The 22391-nt window shown below is 50.5% G+C and overlaps 8 protein-coding genes across 8 annotated transcripts; 3 read left to right on the forward strand and 5 right to left on the reverse strand.

Moving 5' to 3' along the window:
• Positions 1 to 570: 570 nt before the first annotated feature.
• CI109_106501 (uncharacterized protein) lies at positions 571 to 1061 on the reverse strand (the record flags this gene model as incomplete). The annotated part of the gene is made up of 4 exons (XM_032003856.1): positions 571 to 617; positions 725 to 811; positions 883 to 940; positions 1038 to 1061. 4 exons carry the CDS (start codon positions 1059 to 1061, stop codon positions 571 to 573), a joined length of 216 nt encoding a protein of 71 aa, XP_031861854.1.
• Positions 1062 to 1391: 330 nt separating this feature from the next.
• On the forward strand, positions 1392 to 4475 carry CI109_106502 (nucleolar GTP-binding protein 2; the record flags this gene model as incomplete). The annotated part of the gene is made up of 8 exons (XM_032003857.1): positions 1392 to 1500; positions 1588 to 1752; positions 1811 to 1956; positions 2007 to 2157; positions 2218 to 2489; positions 2957 to 4118; positions 4182 to 4291; positions 4359 to 4475. The coding sequence occupies 8 exons, from the start codon at positions 1392 to 1394 to the stop codon at positions 4473 to 4475; spliced, it is 2232 nt and encodes a 743-aa protein (XP_031861855.1).
• Positions 4476 to 4594: 119 nt separating this feature from the next.
• Positions 4595 to 7003, forward strand: CI109_106503 (pantoate-beta-alanine ligase; the record flags this gene model as incomplete). Its single annotated transcript, XM_032003858.2, has 8 exons — positions 4595 to 4635; positions 4696 to 5050; positions 5250 to 5283; positions 5422 to 5483; positions 5592 to 5931; positions 6211 to 6266; positions 6349 to 6406; positions 6540 to 7003. The coding sequence occupies 8 exons, from the start codon at positions 4595 to 4597 to the stop codon at positions 7001 to 7003; spliced, it is 1410 nt and encodes a 469-aa protein (XP_031861856.2).
• Positions 7004 to 7514: 511 nt separating this feature from the next.
• On the reverse strand, positions 7515 to 9071 carry CI109_106504 (uncharacterized protein; the record flags this gene model as incomplete). Its single annotated transcript, XM_032003859.1, has 1 exon — positions 7515 to 9071. One exon carries the CDS (start codon positions 9069 to 9071, stop codon positions 7515 to 7517), a length of 1557 nt encoding a protein of 518 aa, XP_031861857.1.
• Positions 9072 to 9500: 429 nt separating this feature from the next.
• On the reverse strand, positions 9501 to 12334 carry CI109_106505 (uncharacterized protein; the record flags this gene model as incomplete). The annotated part of the gene is made up of 3 exons (XM_032003860.1): positions 9501 to 11126; positions 11190 to 11669; positions 11741 to 12334. 3 exons carry the CDS (start codon positions 12332 to 12334, stop codon positions 9501 to 9503), a joined length of 2700 nt encoding a protein of 899 aa, XP_031861858.1.
• Positions 12335 to 14871: 2537 nt separating this feature from the next.
• CI109_106506 (uncharacterized protein) lies at positions 14872 to 15413 on the reverse strand (the record flags this gene model as incomplete). The annotated part of the gene is made up of 4 exons (XM_032003861.1): positions 14872 to 14906; positions 14968 to 15029; positions 15159 to 15262; positions 15402 to 15413. 4 exons carry the CDS (start codon positions 15411 to 15413, stop codon positions 14872 to 14874), a joined length of 213 nt encoding a protein of 70 aa, XP_031861859.1.
• A 1104-nt stretch (positions 15414 to 16517) lies between these two features.
• CI109_106507 (uncharacterized protein) lies at positions 16518 to 18950 on the reverse strand (the record flags this gene model as incomplete). The annotated part of the gene is made up of 8 exons (XM_032003862.1): positions 16518 to 16843; positions 16907 to 17164; positions 17227 to 17567; positions 17620 to 17738; positions 17804 to 18153; positions 18240 to 18543; positions 18603 to 18668; positions 18753 to 18950. The coding sequence occupies 8 exons, from the start codon at positions 18948 to 18950 to the stop codon at positions 16518 to 16520; spliced, it is 1962 nt and encodes a 653-aa protein (XP_031861860.1).
• Positions 18951 to 19252: 302 nt separating this feature from the next.
• Positions 19253 to 22130, forward strand: CI109_106508 (uncharacterized protein; the record flags this gene model as incomplete). Its single annotated transcript, XM_065967846.1, has 13 exons — positions 19253 to 19268; positions 19318 to 19783; positions 19869 to 20018; positions 20075 to 20137; positions 20205 to 20270; positions 20329 to 20361; positions 20417 to 20539; positions 20605 to 21009; positions 21083 to 21182; positions 21245 to 21307; positions 21366 to 21428; positions 21557 to 21694; positions 21849 to 22130. The coding sequence occupies 13 exons, from the start codon at positions 19253 to 19255 to the stop codon at positions 22128 to 22130; spliced, it is 1968 nt and encodes a 655-aa protein (XP_065823918.1).
• Positions 22131 to 22391: the final 261 nt, after the last annotated feature.

Below are 22391 nucleotides of genomic sequence, written 5' to 3' on the forward strand. Positions count from 1 at the left end.
TTGTATACGTTCCCTCCAAATTTGGGTCAGGCTGAAGCTGCAGATCAACGCAGGAAGCATCTGGAGTCAAGATGAGAGGTGTCAATCATGATTATCAATTGATGGGGTCCACAGGCGCAGGGGATATCTTCCGGTTGTTAGATCGGAACATCCCGCGTCGAGTCGGGCAGTAAGAGCTATGGTCGTATCAGAGTCCTGTGTTATCTGGACGTTCAGACACCCTCCTGGTCAGTGGTCAGAGAGCAGGTAGGTAGGCTGGAAGGGTTGTCTATGTGATTATGGACCGCTTATGACGGTGGAATGATAGACGGAGGAGTGACGGGGTTCTTGTCGAAATGGAACTCAGACTCCTGTGTTGGTCCATGGGGCCCGTTAGGGAGTAGTTCAATCATCAGCGAAAGAGAGGGCAGGCCGAGGTATTTTCAACATTGATCCAATCTTGACCAGCGTTGAGCCACCGACTGATCTAAATCTTGTCGCCAAGTCAACACACTGCAAGGGTGTGCTCGATTCCTTATTCCAAAGTAGATCAACCTAAACCACGATGCATGCTCATCCTCCTTTTACCATCTATGGATCCTCGTATCCCGAAACAGGTTGTCGAGGTCGATTAGGGACTGTGTCAAGCAAATCATCAGCTCAATCCGCTTGCCTCCGCTGTCCACTCTTCCCGGACAAAGCAAATCTTAGACCGGTTTGATGTATTTGCAGAGGAAAGACATACCTGGGAAAGTGGTAGGGATTCGTTCAGGAGCTTTGTAGCCGGTTATGGATTTACGAACGGGAGGAACGACAACGACGGCGATAGGACCTATAACGGGCAGAGTATCAGCACACGAGTCGTCGACGACGGATGGGCGACATGTTGGAGGTGTCACTTACCAGCGAAGCCGAGAGCGAGAGACCAGAAGATGACGGGGGATTCGTGAGCAACCCGTTGCTATGACGGGCGAAGCGAGGAAGGGTCAGTATCAATACACTGGTTTCCGCCTTCACGCCAAGACCAATGATCCGTCAGAGCGGCAGAGGACACTCACGACTGTTCTGTAGATTGTGGCCATTTTGTTTGTGTTATCAATCACTTGATGTAGCGAGGTGATGGCTGTGTATATGAATTGAGATGAGTTGCTGGCATCTCGCATTCGCTCACTCTCGACGAACCAGGACAAGACCAATAGTGCGGTGAGCATTATTAGGAAAGGGACCAATTACAGTTTACGTAACATCTCACATATAAAAAGTTGAAAACCTCATGCTCTGTCAAAACTTTTGAAACGACTGCAATCCACCGGTCCCACCGAATCACCCAATTCAATCACTTACTCTTTCTCTCCCTTCGTTCTTTCTAACATTATTGTATATCCCTTAATTGCCATCAAAACACTTTCACAATGGCAAAGGGAAAGAACCATGATCGTAAAGCCAACCCGGACTTTGGCAAGACCAAAGGGAAATCATCATCCGGGAGCAGTAAAGAATTCACCTTGAAAAAGGTCAAAGGTGGGTTTACCATCCTCCTCATGGCTTTACGCCCAGCAACCGGGTTGAAGTAATAGTGTAGCTGACAGAGACTTCGATATCTGACAGGCGAGAACTTCTATCGAGATGCCAAAGCCGCATCTAGGGTGAAGATGCTCAACGGGGGAAAAGCGGTCCGAGATAAAGATGGTAAAATCATCGAATCGGCCGCTTTCCAGAAGACCGAGAAGGAGACTGAACCTGGACGAGTCAAGGCCGACAGAAGATGGTTCGGTGAGTCGGCCTCTTCGCCTTGTGTCAGGCAGCGCAACTGACGACAAGGTTCCCGTAGGTAACACACGAGTCATCTCTCAAACTGCTTTGGACCATTTCCGAACTGCTTTGAAAGAGCAGAAAGCCGACCCTTACTCTGTCTTGTTGAGAAGAAACAAGCTGCCTATGGGTTTGCTCGAGGATGAGTCAAAGACTGCGGGAAAGGTGCGTCGTTCAGATTCAACTGCAAAATTATTAACTAACCTTTGTTGCAGAAATCCCATATCGTCGAGACCGAGCCTTTCGCCAACACCTTTGGTCCCAAAGCTCGGAGGAAGAGACCACGTCTCGATATCGGTTCGATTGAAGAACTGGGCGAGTCGTCTGCTGCTGGCGCTACCACCGTCCCTGGTGAAGACTTCCCTCGTGAGCTTCAACGGTCCTTCTCTATCACTATCAATGACTAATTTGTGTATCCCCGCGCAGAAAACGAAGCCACAGCAGACCACGCGGACATCTACCACCCTACCACCTCCACTGCCCGAGAGCCCATCTACGCAAAGGGTACATCCCGACGTATCTGGGGAGAGCTGTACAAGGTTCTTGACTCTTCCGATGTTGTCATCCACGTTCTGGATGCGCGAGATCCTTTGGGTACTCGATGTAAGCCCGTTGTGGAGTATTTGAGGAAGGAAAAGGCACACAAGCATCTGGTCTATGTCCTCAACAAGGTCGATTTGGTTCCCACTTGGGTCACTGTGAGTGTCTCACTCATCTCTTTGATGGTCTGCTTTCTTTGGGTGGATATCTCCCCTGTGACATGCCTGCGGTTTTCTTCGTCTGTACTCGCATCCTATTCCAATCCCCCCCCCCCCCTGTCCCACACTCCAGTCAAGGCCATACGCGCGCTTCGGCGATTACCTACGCATTTGGACTGTTACGAGAGTGGAAGAACGAGCACTCCTCCCGCCTTATACCCCACCTCTTGTCCTCGTTTTGAGGTACGTTTGAGGCCTTCAAGCCACGTCCGTTTTGGACGTCGGTGAGGGGTCAGGGAGGAGTGGTGGTTGACCTGATAGAGTTGGGCTTTGGATGTGCCTTTGTGCAACATTATAATTCGAATCCCTTAGTTCGGTGTCAGACATTTTCTTTCATAGTTTCTTTGGATTTTGTTTCTGGTGAAGCCAGATCTGCCGATCATTCATCGCTGATACAACTTCAACAGGCTCGATGGGTCAAGCACTTGTCGCTCTCTGCCCCTACCATCGCTTTCCACGCCTCTATCAACAACTCATTCGGTAAAGGTTCCCTCATCCAGCTTCTTCGACAATTCTCTGTCCTTCACTCGGACAAGAAGCAGATCTCCATCGGTTTCATTGGATACCCCAACACTGGTAAATCTTCTATCATCAACACCTTGAAGAAGAAGAAGGTGTGCACTGTCGCTCCTATTCCTGGAGAGACCAAGGTGTGGCAATACATTACCTTGATGAAGCGAATTTACCTCATCGATTGTCCCGGTATCGTTCCCGTTTCCGCCAAGGATTCCGACACCGACACCGTCTTGAAGGGTGTTGTTCGAGTCGAGAACCTCGCCACTCCCGCAGAGCACATCCCTCAATTACTCGAGCGAGTACGACCAGAGTATCTTGAGAGGACATACGGTCTTCAACCTCGAGAAGGTGGATGGCACGGCGAGTCAGGCGCAGTCATCCTTTTGTCGGCCATCGCCAAGAAATCCGGTAAACTGCTCAAGGGTGGTGAGCCTGATCAAGAGGCTGCTGCCAAGATGGTGTTGAACGACTGGATCCGAGGAAAGATCCCCTACTTTGCCGCTCCTCCTGAGAAAGCAATCAAGGAGGGTGAACAGCCTGAGAAGGAGGTCGTTTCGGAAGAACAGAGGAAGGAGATTGAGGAGACCAGGAACATGTTGGAGCAACAAGAGAGATCGTTGGGCAAGATCTTGGGTGAGAAGAGGGTCAAGGGTGTCGCGCAACCCATCAGCAAGATCGTCACCATGACCAAGTTCATTGGTGAGGATGCGAGAAGATACAAGGAGGGTGAGGATGCCGAGGACGTCGAGATGGGCGATGCTGAGCCAGCCGACGAAGACGATGATGATGACGAAGAGGACGATGATGAGGATGAGGCGGAAGGTGAGGAGGATGGAGATCTTGCTTGGGAGGACATCTTCCCTGGAGAGGCAGGACCTTCTACCTCCAAGTTCGCTGCCTTGCCAGTCGACGAGGTCGAGACGAAGGCCGGTGATGCGGAGGAGGATGAGGATGACGACGAAGAGGACGATGAGGAGGAGGATGACGAGGATGAGGAAGAAGTCGATCTTGAATTCGCGCCTCCCTCAAGTAAGAAGGCTGGAAAGAGAAAGGGTAAGTGTATTGCCGTTTATTCATTCCTCATAACTTTGGCTGACTAATCTTTCGTTACATTAGCTGAGGAACTCGACGAAGATGACGAGGGAAGTGAGAACGAGACTGCTGCTCAAAAGGCCAAACGTATGACAACCAACAAGAAAAAGGCTACAAACTTCTACACCACAGCGGTGAGTACCCTTCCTTATCTCAGAATAATCAAACCCAGAAGCTGATAGAAACTGTTTCTCTTTGCAGAACGTCAAGAACAGGAACAGGGATAGGAAAGTGCCCAAGAACCCTGGGAAGAGGAACCGAGGTGACGAAGAAGAACGGACAGGAAAGAAGAAGCCCAAGATCAGAGGGGGTAGATGATCATCTGTCAACTTGGTCTTCGATTCTTGGTAGATGGGTATGGGATATATCGCTGTACAATGATTCATGTATTCCTGTACTATGTGTAGCATGCTGTCTTGATACAACAACGAGTCGTGATGCATAGTTACTTGACCACGTTGAAACCTTTCGGCGATGAGTACTGGACATAGTCGGCGATGCCCGAGTTGGCGGAATGACAGGGGACCCCGCTCGTCAGAGAAGAGACGCAAAGTAGGACGATATTGTGGGGAATCAAGTCTCCTTCAACATTGACTGCGACACTCCTGACGACAGACGATACTATCGAGAACAGCTCACTTTCCGCTGCGGTGCATTCCATGGGCGAGTACAAACAATCTCTCAAGATGGTAGTACCACTTCTTCGAACCGCGAGTCGACTGACCACCGCCTCCGCTTCCTCCTCGGCTTCATTTTTGATCCGACGGAACGTGTCGACATCGGGAGGAGGTGGTAATATACCGCATATACCTGTGATCAGGACATTACCCCAATTGAGGAGATGGAGACAGGAAGCTAGAGAGAGGAAGTTGGAAGTTGGGGTCGTTCCTACGGTGAGTGCGGAGCCAGTGATTGGTCGGCTGGAGGGCACTCAGAACCTTGGGTGAATGCTGGGAGAGGGCGTTACTGTGGTAGTCCCGGGGTTGGACCGGGGTGACGCTGATGAGTATCTGAACGGAGATTCTCAAGAGGGACACGAAATATAGACACTGGATAGGTACGGAAAGGAACTGACACACGCTTCACATGCAGATGGGAGCACTGCACGAAGGACACTTAAACCTTGGTGAGTAGGTGAACAAACTCTTTGATATCTCGATACGACACATGACACTGTCACTACGGTGAAGCGCCGGCAATATGCTTTATGCTTTCTTGTGCTTCATTCGAACTGCACGCTGACACGATTGTATCCTTCTGATAGTCCGAGCGTCTATGGCAGGAAATCCGCTCACGGTGATGACGCTGTTCGTCAATCCGATGCAGGTGTGTAGATACTTCTCTCCGAGAATGTCAGGTCGATTCTCCACGGCAACCAGTTACGCCGTCGAGCCTATAAGCCATCCCTGCTGACCTGTTCTTTCTTACCTACAGTTCGCTCCCACCGAAGATCTCTCTTCTTATCCCCGTCAACTAGAACGAGACCTCTCCCTCCTATCCACCCTTCTCACCACACCTTCTTCTTCTTCTTCTTCATCATATTCATCCCCAACACCAACACGGTCCCTGCGCGGTCTAGGAATATCAGAACATGAATCGTTTCGACCTCCAACACCGGTCGCGAATGCCGCGGTGGAAAGTCCCTTGGTCGTTTTTGCGCCGAGTCCAGAGGTGATGTATCCCCTTAAAGGGGAATTGCAGGATCTGGGGAGACATAAGGGTGTTAGGGTGGATGTGAAAGGGTGGGGGGAAGTGATGGAGGGAAGTTCAAGACGTGAGTGTGAGGTCAATCTCTCAGGCATGCAGATTTTGGCAGGGGTACCCTAAGGTGAGATAGAAGAAGGATAAAGGGGGGATGAGATGGTTATATCGAGTCCGGGGAGGAAAGAGCCATGGAATAGGAGACACTGCATGGTGTTAAAAACAACGTGATCTGGATGTAGGCCTCGGTGACATGGCCAATATTCTGCAGGCTCGGCAAGGAGAGGGACAGACAGCGGAAGGACGGGAGGTATACGTGCGACGGAAAGCTGACTCGGGGACACCACAATAGCCCAATTCTTCAAAGGCGTCGCGACAGTCTGCACGAAGCTATTCAACGCTGTAGAAGTGAGTAATAGACTCTCACAGCTGACTTTACTTTACCAATGGGAGGATTGTTCAGCTGATGCGTTCCCCCTGCCTGCCACAGCCTGATCACGCGTATTTCGGTCAAAAGGATATTCAGCAAGCCCTACTGCTCAAGATCCGTACGTTGTGTTATATACCGCCTCTGCTCTCGTTACGGCCCCCTCGGCACCTTTTCCTCCTGTCTTGTCTTGCTCATGCCCAAACCGTACTGGCTTTCCTTTTTTACTGACGTTCCAATTGACCCCCTCATAGTGGTCCAAGACCTCCTGCTGTCCCATCCCACCTCGTCCAACTTGCACATCCTGCCTACCACCCGAGCATCATCAGGTCTCGCACTCTCCTCTAGAAATGCCTATCTCTCCCCTCCCGAGTTAGTCGTTGCACCGGTTTTACATCGTGCCCTCTCTTCAGCTGTCGACCTATACACCACCTCAGCCAGCCCCGTCGATGAAGAGGACGGGATAACGGGCGAGGATCTCATCTCTATTGCTACACGCACGATCCTTGACGAACAACAACGTCTACTCTCGGCTCCTGAGGCAGAAGGAGGAGGCGTCGAGTTGAGATTGGACTACATAGAAGTGTTTGATAAACATACCTTTGAGCCGGTGAGAGGGAAGGTAGAGAAGGGAAGGGAGATGGTAATTGCCGGTGCGGTGTGGGTGGGAACGACGAGGTTGATTGATAACTTGTTAATAGGCTGGGAGGTGAATTAGTTCTGTGGTGTCTGTGTGCGGCTTGTGGTCTATGGCGTGCAGCGTGACCCATGGATGTCTCCTGGAGATGATTGGTGAGCAGAGTAGGGCACAAAGAGAAGCGGACGGACTCTTTGCTCTACATCGCCTCGTGTCAATCGTGTAGATCAGCCTCAAGAGTACAGGTATGATGAATTGCATGCATTATAGATGAGCCAAATGGCTAAGGTATACAACTTGTGCGGGGTATAACATGTCATACTGCTGTCTGGAGATAAGTTCGTCAAGCAAACATCGTTGCTTCCGTCCTTCCTCCTCAGTCTCCCACCTCCGACTTCCAATTCAAGCCTCCTTCACCTCGATGTCAAGCCGTGACTTGGTCCTCTGCTGTCCGCTTGACCCTACTATCCCCTCGACTCTTTCACCTGTCGACGGCTCTACACCAAACAACAAGTATGACTCATTGTGTACCCCTCTCGCCTGCTCGACTCCGTTCTCGAGCTCTTCTCTACTCGCCCCCGCCCTCGCCGCGCTACAACGCTATCGTATGGAAATTTGGGAAAACCAACTCCTCCACCAAAGTCTTCCTAACGACATCCACTATAAACCTCTCGACTTTACCCACGTTCCTAAGGACATGAGCATCCGAATGACCGATCTCCGATTCGATCTGAAGATGTGGTAAGAGTCTTTGACCTATCGGTAGTTGTTTTTCTTCCATCATCGATGTTGGTCCTCTACCTCCTGGATTGATCCCTGGACCACCATTTGGTCTTGTCCCCACCGTCCCGCCTCCTCCCGCTGCTGCTGCTGCTGTGGTGCTTGTAGTAGTGGAAGAGTCATCATCGACTATCGTCAGATGTAATCTGTTTTTCTCCCCACTGTAGGCCATCACCACTTCCGCATCGAGTTGAAATCCCGTTATTGAGATTTTCAAAGGAAGAGCCATGAACATTGACGAAGGGTAATTCACCTGTAACGAAGTTAACAGCGTAAGATGAAGATCGGACGTGTGTGAAAGATGAAGATGGAGCTGGAGAGAAGGGACAGAGGACGACGAGGTCGATGATGAAGATGAGGGGAGGTTGGGCGGATGAGCAGGTGGAGAAGGTGGTGGTGAAGCGGTGTGAGTGAACGTTTGTGTATGTGTTGGAGGGTGAGGATGGGCGGGTCGTATTCTTTCGTTGTTGTTGTAATGCGTATGTGAATAAGCTGGCGGAGGAGGAGGAGGAGGGGGTTTAGCTCCTCGACCTGGTCCTTGACTAGGCGCAGTGGCGTGACTTGTCGCTCTTCTAGCATTAGGGGGATGTGAAAATAAAGTATGGTTCAAACCCGGTGTCGAAGGTAATAGGTGTGAAGTCGGTACATGTGCAGAAGTATGATCGAACGGATAAGGGATGAACGATCTATTCGATGTGGATCGAGATACTGTAGGTCGGAGTGGTGTGTGTGCATATCCTTGACCACCGGGAGTCATTGGTCGACTTCGACTTCGTATTCGTCCTCCGGTTACACCTTCGACTTGATCAACTTCGTCATCGTCACTATTACCGTCATCATCGCGGTCCGAGACGAGTCGATCACCGAATTGATCAGTTGTAGGAGTAACGAATTCCACCATATCCAATTTGCCTTCCTGTCCACGTACATCTACAGCTACCCAATCTTCATCTTCACCATATTGCTGTTCTTGTCTTTGTATTCTGACCTTCTCCACATCCTCCTTCGCCTTTGTCATCACGCGAAGCTGTTCGTCCGCATCACCTTCTTCATCACCTCTATCAAACACTCGCCATACATCTCTTATATCCCTAATTTCCAACTCGGGTCCCGCTTGGCCAAAATCAAACGAAGTGACACTTATAGGTCCGATAAATGATGGTCGAGGAGTAGTAGCCAGTTGACGATTGAGTGTCGAGATGAGTGAAGCGGCGAGAGAGGAAGTGTGGTCGTCTGGATTGGTACTGTTGGGATTGAATGAAGAGGACGAAGTTGGTAAGGGGGAAGGTGATGGTGATGGTGAAGGGGTAGAGGGTGACGGGGTAGAAGGTGGAGAAGAGAGGAGAGACCAGTTGATATCGAGCGACATTGCACCAAACGTTCGTCGTGGCTGCTAACACCAGTCGAGGCGGATACAATGAGTCGCAGTGCTGTGCTGTATTGGACTCCGGCCAATTGGAGAAAGAGCCGTGAAAGCTTTATCTGACCTGGATGGACAGTGTCGCAGGACGAACACCTTGCAAAATCAAAATGACATCCACGGCAACTCTCCCGAGCGAGTGATGTTTTCGTCTGCCGACCGTGCCTAGCGCGAACAGATTCATCACCGTGCTTACAAGATCTTTGTCAATGGTTAGTTCCATCGCGCACCCTTCCCACTCCGTGCGCATCACTCGATGCATCGATTATCCAATGATAGAACAAGTATATACATGCAAGTTATAACGCATACTACTCGATCGAATGCCTCTGGTCCCCTTGTCCCTTCCGCGTAGTTGATACAGTAGACCACACAGACTTAACCCCTACTAGACTTCTTCCTTCCCAATCCCCCAAATTCCTCTCTGGCAACTAACCACATCGCCGTCACACAGACTACGTCTTTCAAATTCTCTTCCGTCAACGCTATTGCCTCCTTCACCTTCCTCGCCAGGTGTTCTTTCCCTTCTACATTGTTCCCCGCCGCAATCTCCGTCAGAGATACCGAATCTAATGCCATTGGAATCTTCAAGATCCCAATGACCTTTGGATGATGAGGTGCAGGTGTCAAAGTGCCCAAGAGTTGTCGTTGACCAGTCTTTTTGACCCAAACCGAACATGTCCATGGAGTCTCAGAATCCTCCGGATCGGAATCTTCCTCTTCTTCAGCTGTCAGTTCGCCCATCCCGAGACCTGCAAGACTCGCAGAGTCGGAGAGGTCGATTGTCGCCGCCGAGGTACGTCGAGAAGGGGAAATGGAAGCTGAGATTCGACGAATAGGTTCAGGTCGACCATCCAATCGTGGTGAGCCTCGAGGAGATACATTCGTCGAGGGAGATCTGGAACCAGGACCACCCATGGGAGAAGCGGAACGTCTTGGAAGTTGAAGGGTTAACGAGGTTCTCGATTGACCGGGAGATCCTCCACCATTTTCGTTTGTAAATTGGGTCTGAATTGGAGGAGGAGCGATGGATGTTGCTCGAGATTTGCTCCTAGTCCTACTGCCAGAGATGACTCCAGTGGTAGACAATCTTCGCATGATGTTGGCACCAGCGGCATTGGACGGCACCCGCAACTTGACCCATTCGAAGACGACTTCATCCTCATCCTCTCCACCCATACCCCCTCCTGCTAACTCCAAGCCCGCCGAGGCTGCAGCAACAAGGTGAGCGGCCCAGCCTTCCGTGTTCTTCTTCGCCCACTTCTTGACAGTCCAAGTGTATCCGACCGGTCGAGTTGATGGGATCATAGGCAGACTTTGGAACGAATCTGTAGCGCTTGAGGTCATGGGTAGAAGTTTGGCAGTTTCAGAAGGGGTAGACAAGCCTGTGATGGCGCCTTCAGGGGAGACAAGAGCTCCAGAAGATCGACGAGCGACGACGAGGGGAGCAGTACCAAAGGTAGGTTGACCAAGATAAGATTGACCGACGACATGCTGTTCAGTCACAGAGCCGTGCATTGACCCAGCGGAGTGCTTGACAGCAGCGTTGGGATGTAAGGTATCGGTGCCAATAGGGTGAACTGTCGGAGCGACTTCGTGCGAGCTGAAGGAGGCGGACGGACTGGATTTTCTCGGCTTCGGCACGGACAACTCTCCACTCGAGTTCTTCCTCTTGAAGACCTTGCCAAAGAATTTCCTCGTGTTGCTTTCGTGAGGTTCAGATTTGTTACCAACCCGCAAGTTCTCAAATTTGAATCCTTTCAAATCTAAGCTCGCACGAAATCCCGATTTGCCATCATCGCTTCGTGTGATTGTCGGGGAGAGAGGTGTAGTCAAGGACATGATGGATACAGGTCGACTGCGTCTTCCTACAGCGCCGTGTCCGTCTTCTGAGGCGAGATGCGATTGGACGGCGACGAGAGTGTTCGTATGAGCCGATGGCAGCCAGACTTCGGCAGGTTCGAGGGCGCCGACACCAGATATATCAAGGCTTCGTTTGTGAAACTGCACAACCAAGTGATAGTCAGCGGACTAGTCATACATCTAGCGAGTTCAGACAGTATTTACCTTGGCAACCTTGACATCTGTCGCTGCGTCCGTAACTACCGTGGGTTGCATGACATTGTGAACAGCGAGGTTGAACATTGGCTCGATCCTCTTCCCCGAAGCGGTACTGCTCCCTGTCGCGCTCGTCGATGTGGAAATACTCGATCGCAGGGAATTGGATCTCTTTAACCCCGTACCGTTGTCGCTTTCAGCAGACGCGGAAGCAGGAGATCCAGGAAAGGTAGTGATGGTTGGAGGGGGTGTTGTCTTCTGATCCTCGTCCGTGGATGAGTCCGTCGGCAAGTCGATGACTTGCTTGTTTGGAGAGACGGGAGTAGAGTTGGAGACAGATGCAGTGTCCATAGCTGTTGAATCACTTTGTAAGGAGAACGCAGAAGCGGAACGATCTCGTCCTCGTCGATTGGGTCTGACGACAAGTTGGATTTGAAGGTTGAGCGGGTTTTTGGCAGCGGTAGGAGGTGGTCTGACGATGATGTATGTCTGTTAAGTTAGGGGCAGTTGTCAGCTTCAGTGTATTTCAAAGGCTTCTAGCGTATCGTGCAGTAACTCACGTCCAAGGGATTCTTCCTCCTACGTCTTGACTCTGCCGCTTCTACTCCGCTGACTCCGCTACTAGCCGTGAGACCGCTTCCCGCGCTTGTCGGTCTCCTATTCCTCGGTCTCGTTGGATCCTTCCGTCTGATCTCCCCAGTTACTTCGGGATCCGCAATAGACACACTCGCTCCTGAACTTTTGCGCACATTGGTCTGTCCGCTCGTTATGCTGTCCGACGAATCTGATGATGACATGCGGTTATATGATGAAGCGGAAGTGTTGGAGTGTTTGAGTGAAGGTCGTGGTGATGGCGTCTGGTTGGTCGGTCGGGAGGAAGAGACGGGTTGACCAAGGGAAGGGTTCAGAGCAGAAGACCGAGGAGTTCGCTTTTCCAGAGCCGCAGCTGATGATGGGCCTGGCCCAGCGACAGCTCCGCCTACGGATTGTCGAGGTGTAGGCACAGGGGTAGCAGAGGCCGATGTGGAAGTTGAAGGTGTACTACCGACATTGGTAGTAGAAGGGGAAGGTTGTTGTTCTGTTGAAAACAAGTTGAGAGGGTTGATGTTGCTCGTCAGACCTTTTAGATCTTGAAAGGCTTGGAAGAGCGGCATTGTAGAGGAAGGGGACAAGGACGGCTCAGCCAAGAGGGATCACACGATTTCTAAAATGGAGAAGGGTGATTGTTCGACCAGCGAGACGGGTAGGGTATAGGGTCGATAGATGAATGAAAGGAGGGGAAGGGGAGATGGTCCGAGTGTTGGTGGAGCGTGTGCTGTATTGATATATTCTTTTGGACGAGTTGCGTAAAAGGTGATACGATGTATTGATGCAAAGCCGTCCTTTGGTGTGTGCGGTGTGGATATCCGCTACAGGCGGCGGTGATGATCCTGCTTGTGGTGGTGGTGGTGTCTGATGCCCGCTACCACTTTACCGTCTCGAGCAGAAATATCCCGCAGTCGGCCTGTCGGTGTGGTGGAGGGTTGGATATGATATCAATCCGGACTGCTGTTCATCTGTCGCGTCGTTGTAGAGAGCGAAAAGCAGGCTTGATCACAATTCGCGTTTGAGAGTGAGATAAATGTTACGATCGACTATGGATGACTGCAGTGCACCATGTTTGTTGGAGTTGTTCGCGTGCGTATGTATGTATGGGGTGTACCCAGAATGTAAAACTCAAAATAACAATGTATTTGTGTCTGTGTGTGTGTGGTGGGTTGGTTGAGTGGCGCCCGCAGTACCAGCGTTACCAGCGTACCACCGTACTGGAGGTTATTTTTTTGTTTACAAGAATCCGATATGACGTGGGACGATAGACAAGCTTGAGCCGAGAGTCGAACCACCTTTCCGACGGGCAGTTTTTGTCACTTTCGCTTGGCCGCCTTGGCAGGTGCAGATAGGCTATGAAGCTATGAACAGTGGTAGTAACCTAGTAGTAGTACGTGCAATGCTATGTGATGCTATTATGCGATACACAAATGAGATGATAAAGAACAAATAGGTAGCAAGTTGTATGCATGTACGGGATGTATGCATGACCAAAAAAAGTAGCATCGATTCCCCAAGTTTTGGATTAGCTTAGCAATTGATCCTTTATTTTTACGCTCGGTTGCTTACTTACTCGACTCACTCGCTCGCTTCTTCGGCGGTCCCACTCGTCTTTACCGGAACGGTTATCAATCTCTTTCTACTTTGCACGCGGCCTTCCGGCAAACATACAGTATACATGCATGTTTTAGGAAAAAAGCTGCTAAAACTAAATGTAGCTCGGCGGGGGGCGATCATCGTCTAAACGATTCCTGACCGAGTAAGATAGTGAGACCTTCGGGCTCAAGGGCTTTCATCAAACCACGAGACCGAGAACAAGGATCGCGGATGAGGAGATGCATCTCCGCCTTTGACACAACAACAACACGCCTGTTCGGAAAGACCTCATACTCTCCCTATACGATTGAGATGGAAGGCAAACTCGGTCGCACAGAGGAACTTGGATTTCGGTTGAGGCGGGGGAAAAGGACGATGCCCGAAGAGTCGGTTCGGCGGTGTCGAAATTACGAGATGGTCATAGCCGCCGGCGGCTTAAGGAGACCACCAACTAACTCCTTTCCGACCGGGTGATTTTTAGATAATTTCGACCGCCGCGTGCCCGCACTTCGTGCTTCTTGTCTGGTAACACCGAAAATCACCTCCGTCATGCATCAGATTCCAGGATATGCAGACCTGGTTCCAGCTGTACTGTTCACATCGCATCTATGTATCAGCGTCGCTACGCAGAGTACGGAGATCCGGAAGTAAACGCAATCTCGGATCTGCTGGATACAGATTCGGCCTACGCCGTTCTCCCAACAAGGTGAGGTGAGTCGCTTATACCTACTTTACCGGCGGGCGCCGACATGGTGATAAGCGATGAATGGGGAGGGAGGAGCGATTCTCTGGTAGCTCCCTCGTGTGGAAGTAGTCACCTCCCCTTACGATGGGGTAGGGTTCTGATCCGTCCGTCCTGGCCATAAAGATGTTAGCCAGCCGGCCGCGTCACACAGTAACCGATATGCGATCTGACCATGCTAGCTGATGAATAGGGGATGGATGTGCCACAAATCCAGTCGAAGTTGAAGCGGAGATAGATCGTATCTCAACTGAAATGCTGCCGCTATCTTCATGTGCGTACTGCTGCTGCCATTCGAGGTACGCACGCGGGAGGAAGCAACCACTGCAGTGTTGTGGAGTCGACCAAGCTCGTTCTGGAACGATTCACATGTTCCCTTGACTTTATGCAGCTTCGATGATGATGTCGAACAGACGAGCAACAGGTTACAAAGCCCTTTTTCGTTGCAGATGCAGGCTCAGAGCAATTGCAGCTGCGCGCCAGAGCCACCCGTGTCATGCTCCAAGTCACACAGTATATTTGTATATGGCTGCAGCGAACGCGTTGTGTGACACGTCACCATACGCGTCGTTCAACTTGCACAAGGGCAATGGAAACAGCATGCTCTGAGACGCAACAACAAAACGAAACAACCATAGCACACCCAAACTGCGTCGTGTTCTCGAACCCAACAACTGCTTCTCACTAATTCATATCATAATTCTCATATTACGCTACAAAAGACCAAAGACCAAGTCACTATCCATCGAGTATCAGTCGAGTAGATTAGGCAATGTCCTTGTTTCGGTTGTCGCCAGTGACTACGGGGGGAGAGGATATCAGTGATCAAGTCTAGGAAATTGCAAAGGAGCGTTCACTTACCGGCATCTCCGATCTTCTGGGTGGTGGACTTCTCCTGCTGGGGCTGGACAGCGGAGGCGACGCTGGGGATGGAGTCATATCAGTGTTGTGTTCTTGGTGACAAGTGATTTGAGAAGGGATGTGCCGGTTGAATGGACACGAGGTAGCTGGGGCAGGAGGAAAATAGTGATAGGTAAGGAAAGCACACTCACGAGTCAAGAGTGCCCTTGACGTAGTCGGTAGCCTGCTCGACGTAGGTCTTCTCAGAGTCGGGCTTGAGGGCGGAGGTAGCCTTGTCGGTAAGGGATTCTCGTCCCTGCAGTGGTAAGGTAGGTTAGTACGCTGTCAGGACGAAAGGAAAGAGCCGGTGGCTGAGGAATTGTGTGGGAAATGGTGCTGACGTGGAGAGCAAGGTGATAGTGAAGGTGTGACAATGATGAGGAAGAGCTACTCACAGCGTCGGCCATTGTGTATGAGTTTGTTTGGTTTGGTTTGGGTTGAGTAAGTAGTAGTGTGAGTTGGTTTGGAATTCGTTTGTTGTGAAGAAGAGAAGAGAAGAGGAAAGACGAGATAATTAATCCAAAGTGGGGTTTATATATCTTGTTCTGAGAGTAGGTTCCACGTCGTTGGACGTGCTGGGTGCAAGTGGGTGGTACACTCCGACTCGCTCCGTTGGGATACTGTACTACGAGTGGCGTGCTTTCTGTGTTGTGCTGTCACGTCAGAGTTGTCACGGGATCCTGAAGCTCTCACTAGCCACTATAGCTACCTGGGTGCAGACCAACACATACCCAAACTGTACAATCCAAGGAGTATGACGCTGGAAAGGACCCAAATGTAATGACAATGACGTTTATCTCCACCTTGGAAATATCTGAAACAGGTAATTTTGCTCCCAAGAACCCTGAGTTACATAACCTTGGTTAGTGTACGACGTCATGTCACATCCTCTTTGTATCCAAAGTTGCGTCATTGTACGTCTGTCCAGTTGCACTAGTCTGTTCCATGGACGTGGTGTGGTGCGGTGTGGTGTGGGATCCTGTAAGCTATGCTGTGCTGTGGAAGGTGCCTTGGCGGTGTTAGACGGCCGAGTTTGGCAAGTCCTGTGGCATGCAAGCAGGGTGGCGGAGTGGCGAGTGAAGAGAAGGGAACCAAAGTCAGTCGCCAGACCAGACCATTCCATTCCATTGCATTGCCCGGAGTCGGGTGGTCAGGTGACAAGTAGCAAAGGGGGCTTGTTGATTACACCGAAGGATGGTCTGGTGACGAACAACACCTTAGAGATGCTGAAACTACTTGGCGTAGGTGGCTGCTCGTTCACTATCTACGGCGGCTCAGCTCTGTTTCCTCGTGCTGTTCCACATTCACCGCGCGCTACATGGTCATGACAGTTTCATCAAGTCGTTAAATGATAGAACAATTGACTAGTTTCGCTATTGCTGCCTGCCAAAATGCAAGGTATCCTCCCATCCCTACCCTATGCTATGTCGTGTGCTCCCTAGAGCCCCAATGCTGCTCTGACATATCTGCAATACCACGACCAGCCGGTGTTGACCTTCTCTTCTATCCACCTACGACTTGACGCAGAAGAACGCCATACCCTCTCTAGCCTCCCCTACAGCTCTCTCCAACTCCCTATCGTCCTCTGACATCCATCTCTCTTCTCTTGGAATATCGTCCGTTCCTCCTAGAGTCTTCACCAGTCTCTCCCACTTCTGTCTTCTTTGTACCAAAGCTAACATCGGTAAAGGATCTGAATGGCCTGTGAGGAGTACGAATGCTGTGTTTGGAGGTAAGGAAGAATGAAGATCGGCGAGTCGGTCGTTGAATCGCTGTAAGGCGGGTTCGAGAGCCTCGGCATCTGGCGTTGTGTTGGCTGAAGCTCCTCGGTCATTCCCTAATACCATCGCACACATTAGCTGCGAGGGCTTCGCTTTAGGTGTGTGGGGGCATCACTTACAGCCTTGTACACTGGCCAACTCCATCAACCTTCCAAAAACAAGATCATGACCCTCCACATTCTCCTTCATCCTCTGTATCACCTCGTCGTCCGACGCACACCTCACAGCAGTAGTCGCTTTGGCGCCATACATCGCTCTTGGATTGCCATAATCGCAATAAGCTGAGGTCTTGCCTGACTTTGTTCCACCTGGCGAGAAACGGTTCAATCGTTCAAAGATAGGTTCCATATTCTCAAGAGCGTTTCCAAAGTCCGGACCTAACCAACCATCCCGTTATCAGCCCGAACAGCTTCGGTTGTTTGAGCAAATGGAGACTCACCATGCGCCACCTTTAGTCTCAGCAGATCCACGCAAGTCCTCGCGTCTTCCTCTGAATCGTGACCGCTATCTCCACCTTGTATATCCCTATTCAGCCACTTTTGTGCTAACCACTTCAACCCAGGCTTGAACGGCGGTCCTCTCGGATGTTTGTATATCAGAGCTGTATCGATACATAACGGATGTCGTATTCTCAGTGCTGTCAAATCGCATTCGAGTGAATGACCAAGAAGGATCGTGTGAGGTGTAATGAGAGGGTTGGGACCCGTGACGAGGGCGGTTTGTATAGAGGATAGAGTTTGGGTGGCAGTTGCAAGTCGCTCGGGGGTGATTCCAGACCATCTATGGATATGTCAGCTTTGTTGTACGCCCCTTCAAAAACAAATCAGCTCACTGTGTACGATAGTCTATGACCGATTTCGGAGGTTTAACAAGCTCGTCGTATACATTCTTCCCCGTTTCGTAATTTATCACTGATACCCTCGCAAGCTCCTGTCCATCTTCCGAGACAACCTGAGACCCGCACTCCACTTCAGCATTGATTTGGACAGAGGTGAGGAAACTGAGGGCTGACTCACCATTTCACAGTCCATCGCTAGTACGGGATATCTCCCATCTTTCGGTGAATCCTTCGCTTCAGCTGTCTCCACCCAAGGATCATTTCTCCTATTCCCTTTTCCCTTATTCCCATTCATTGACGTCGCCCCTGTCGATACCAGCCCAATGTCAAGATGAACATCGGATATCCCGTCCGAAGCTCCTGTTAACGCGGAAGCTAGTCCGGGGGGTAATGATTTGAGGTCGAGCCCTGGAATATGAGGAGTGTCGGACAAGGAGAGATAGGATGGGAGGTTGTAGTCGTTATCAATCATCTGATGTGTGCTGAGTAAGAAAAGGAAGGGAGGTGTATCATCCGCGCGGGATATGGCTACGGATACGACCCAGCCGGTCAGTCACATAATGCTTCAACTGTCCGTAACGCTACCATGGATGAGGGTAGGTCCGTTAACTCACCCGCTAGATGTTTGTTCTCCGCTTCCTTCTTCTTCCGTATGGAATCCGGTAAAGGACTCAACAGCAAAGTATTCAACACAGAATGCATCTTCCTCCCATCACCCGGGGCTCTTGTCGGACAAGCATACGTGAATAATCTCGGTACAATTGAGACTCTCGCAGGAGGCAAGTCGGACACCGCATCTGCCGGAGGGGTGGTCGAGAATGGCATACAAGAGATGGTAGGGATTGGGGAGAGACCGAGATGTTGGGGGAGAAGGCCGGGCGTGAAAAGGACGACAGTGTGGGCTATGAATGCTTTGTGCTGAATCGTTGTCAGCTCTATACACTCAGATTGCGCGAAGAGCTCAAAAGGGAGCTCACTTCGATTTGCATCCAATTCGGTTTTTGAGCTTCGGCAACAATGTACAGCACAAGGTCTCGAATGTGCTGTGCCACATAATAGCGTATATCAGCTAAGCTACATCTTCAACTACACGGCACATTCTTATATCAAAGAGAGCGCCCACTCACAGCTATCCCAACCTTTTTACCATGTCTAAAGTCTTGTGTACTGTATTGAAACTGAGGTCGATGTTTATCCACCTTTCTTTGCTTTCTCTTCTCCTCTCTCGTCGGTACTTTGGTGAAACCATCGTTGTCGCCATTGTCGTTATCGGCGCCCATTGGTGGTGGTGTCTTCCTCTTTGAGGATGATGAAGGGGAAGACATGCTGTGTTTTTGTGCTCTAATAGAAGTAAGAGATGGTCACATTGAACATGATCAACAAAAAGTTGGTAGTGGACTCGTCGAACCGGAAGTTATGATGCCGGAAGTGGGGTGACGTGGATTCAATTGATGCTGTTGTATCATTCCCCTTGTTAGCTGTTGTTGTTGCCTTTCAATGTCTCGGTGCGAGTGGAGGTCGCGCCGGACGAGACGAGTCACATTGAACATGAGCGTGATTGAATCAATCGATTTCTTGTGACGTGCAATATACAACTTGCGGGCACTTCTCAACATCGTTTCTAGGTATGGCTCCAGACAAAGGTGAGCCAACACCGAAGGATAATCTACTTCGCGCTGACAATTGCCCTAGTCAATTGTCCAATCTGTGACCTACCCGTGCCGTCGTCCGACATCAACCTCCACTTGGACTTGCAATGTCGCGGTGCACCTCCATCGACCGCTGGCCCATCCACCACGCCCAAACCCAATCCAAGATCCCTCAGTCAGACTCATTCCCAGACTCGTTTGACGAGTACATCGCAGCAATTTGAGGCAAAGTTGTCAACATCCCCTGAGCGAGATGTGATAACGATAGAGGATACGCCTACTTCTAAACCCGCTTTAAGCGCACGAAGAGTGTCTGGTAAGGCAGGAGGAGGAGAAGGGATAGCTTCGATTTTCAACGCTGGTCCCTCCACTTCGAGTTCGAGCTCAACGAAGCGGAAAGTGAAGGCTGAGCCCACGGAAGATGTGTCTCTCGGAGCTGAAGCGTCATCCGAGGAGCTGCGAAGCGTGGAGAAGAAACCGAGGCTGAATCCATTAGTTGCTAATCAGCCGTAAGTCACCGAAGCGTCTTCGTTCACCTCAACGTGTAGCCATAGTCCTCTGCTCAGACTTCGACTGATACACTTGCGATGATAGCCTAGCCGAACGCTCTCGACCTTCAACTCTCTCCAAATACATTGGTCAAACGGACCTAGTCGGCCCTGGCAGCTTATTACGAGCAAGAATAGAAGCCGGAGAGGGTGTCGGCAGCTGTATACTCTGGGGACCGCCGGGATGTGGGAAGACGTAAGCTATACCTGATGAATTACCAGTCCTTCGACTAATTCCCTGGTCGTTGGTAGAACACTGGCTAGATTGATTGCGAAAACTGCAAATGCGGATTTCAAAGAACTGTCAGCGACGAGGTGGGATAGCTTCTTTGAAACTCGTCATGAGTATAGTCTCCCGCTGACCGATATGTCCGTGTCGCAGTTCTGGGACTTCCGATGTCAGACAGGTATTTGAGCAAGCGAAGAATGGATTGAAGTTGACGGGAAGGTGAGTTCTGCGTTCAATTGAAGCCTCCCGCCACACGACAAGCTGATGATGAAGGAAGACGGACGATCTTGATGGTAGATGAAATACATCGGCGAGTCCTGTTTCGGTGTATTCTTGCCGTGTACCAATGGCTAATGCTCGCACAGATTTAACAAACCACAACAAGACCTGTTCCTTCCATACGTCGAGAACGGTTGGGTTCAGCTGATTGGAGCCACCACCGAGAATCCCTCGTTCAAAGTGAACGGAGCGCTTCTGAGTCGTTGTCAGTGAGTGTCAGCTTCGAAACCGTGAGCACTGTTATATTTATCCTCCAAGCTGACCTGATTTACAGGGTTTTCACGCTCTCACCACATACACCCGAATCATTGCAGACTATCCTCGGGAACGCTCTTTCATCAATACCTGACCCATTACCCCATCTCCCTCCCGAACTGTTCCCTTTCCTTGCCGACGTAGCAGACGGCGATGCCCGGCAAGCACTGAATGGGCTCGAACTCGCTCTCAAAGTATGTCAAGCTCCACGCCAAACCAAACTTGACGACAAGAAGATCAACGGTATACAAGTTGAGGACGAAGAAGAGCAGAAGAAGAGGGACGTGGAGTTGATGGACGCTGTGAGGAGGGGTCTGAGAAAAGGGTACGATAGGAGTGGTGAGGAAAGATATGATATGATCTCGGCGCTACACAAGTGTCTGAGAGGATCAGATGGGAGTGCGGCGATGTACTGGCTGGCAAGGTGAGTCAGACAATTCTCAATGTGAGAGTATAGTGTGCAATGGCGGTCGTGCTGATTGGTCTTGGTGTGGAAGAATGTTGACGGGAGGAGAGGACCCACTGTACATTGCTAGAAGACTGGTTGTCATGTCCAGCGAAGATGTGGGTCTAGCAGATCCTCAAGCATTACCTTTGGTTCGTGGCTCAGTCCAGACTGCCTTGATCACTCGATTCATGATTGACGGGTACGATTCTAGGCCATCGCAACGTATCAAGCTTGTCAAGTCATCGGCATGCCCGAATGTCGTATCAACCTAGCTGTGGGTTGCATTCCCATACCAGGAGTAATAAGTTGCTGACCTCAAGAACGGTCTATAGCACTGCGTAGCGTATCTGGCAGAAGCACCAAAGTCGACAAGGTCGTATACAGCTTACAAGCGAGTGAGTCTAGCTCATCCTAGTCCCCCTGTACAGCGTGCTTTGCCAAATTACCCAACGTTGTGCTCGTTCGGAAGGGGATCATCACCTTCGCAGAAGAAGCTGATCGTCTGGTGCCATCATCTGTGTAGGCCGAGAGTCTCGCGACTACACCTCCGTTACCTGGCGTTCCACTGCAGATTCGCAATGCGCCCACCCAACTCATGAAGAAGCTGGGTTATGGGAAACGATATTCGTACGATCCAGATTATGCTCATCCAGTCTACAATGTGAGTCAAGAACAGCACATTCTCAATACATCTGTCACTGCTTCGTCGATCGAGTTGACAGCCCTGTCAATGTTTCGAGGAACTTGTCTCCTCGATACGGATCACATGGAAGCAAGTGAGAGGGTGCAGGTGCTGATCACACTTCCATGTCTAGGAATACCTCCCCCATACCCTCTCACAACATTCTTCGCATTCATCATTTCCTGAAGAACAAATCCTCAAGAGACCAGAGATAGAATCGCGGAGTAAGACCTGGGATGAAGATCGATTAGGAGAGTGGGAGTGGAAAGTTAATGGGAATAAGGAGTGGGAAGGGAGGGCGGAGAAGGGTGAAATTGGGAATGTAGTCGTTCATGAGAGGGAAGTGACGGGGCAATTGGATGGAGATAAGATGGGAGGAGGATCGGAGGCGGTACAGCCTGATAAGGAAGAGTGAAGCGCTGCGTTGAGATATCTTGCGCAACGTTGCGCTGGTAAAAGAGGACTAAAAGCTTTTTGACTCAGCAGGTGAGGAATAAGGTTCGACAATATCGGATTAAGTAGAAAGGCGAGGAAGCACAGCTGTATTTCGTAGTTGTGTCCTGCGATACCCCGCACATTTATAATCATATCCAAAAGAGAAGAAGCATTAGAATTGCATATTATCAACAAATGGTCATTCAGTCATTCAATGCGATGTGAAACGTATCTAGTGGAT

The sequence above is a fragment of the Kwoniella shandongensis genome, chromosome 12 (genome assembly GCF_008629635.2).
Source record: "Kwoniella shandongensis chromosome 12, complete sequence".
Taxonomy (NCBI): domain Eukaryota; kingdom Fungi; phylum Basidiomycota; class Tremellomycetes; order Tremellales; family Cryptococcaceae; genus Kwoniella; species Kwoniella shandongensis.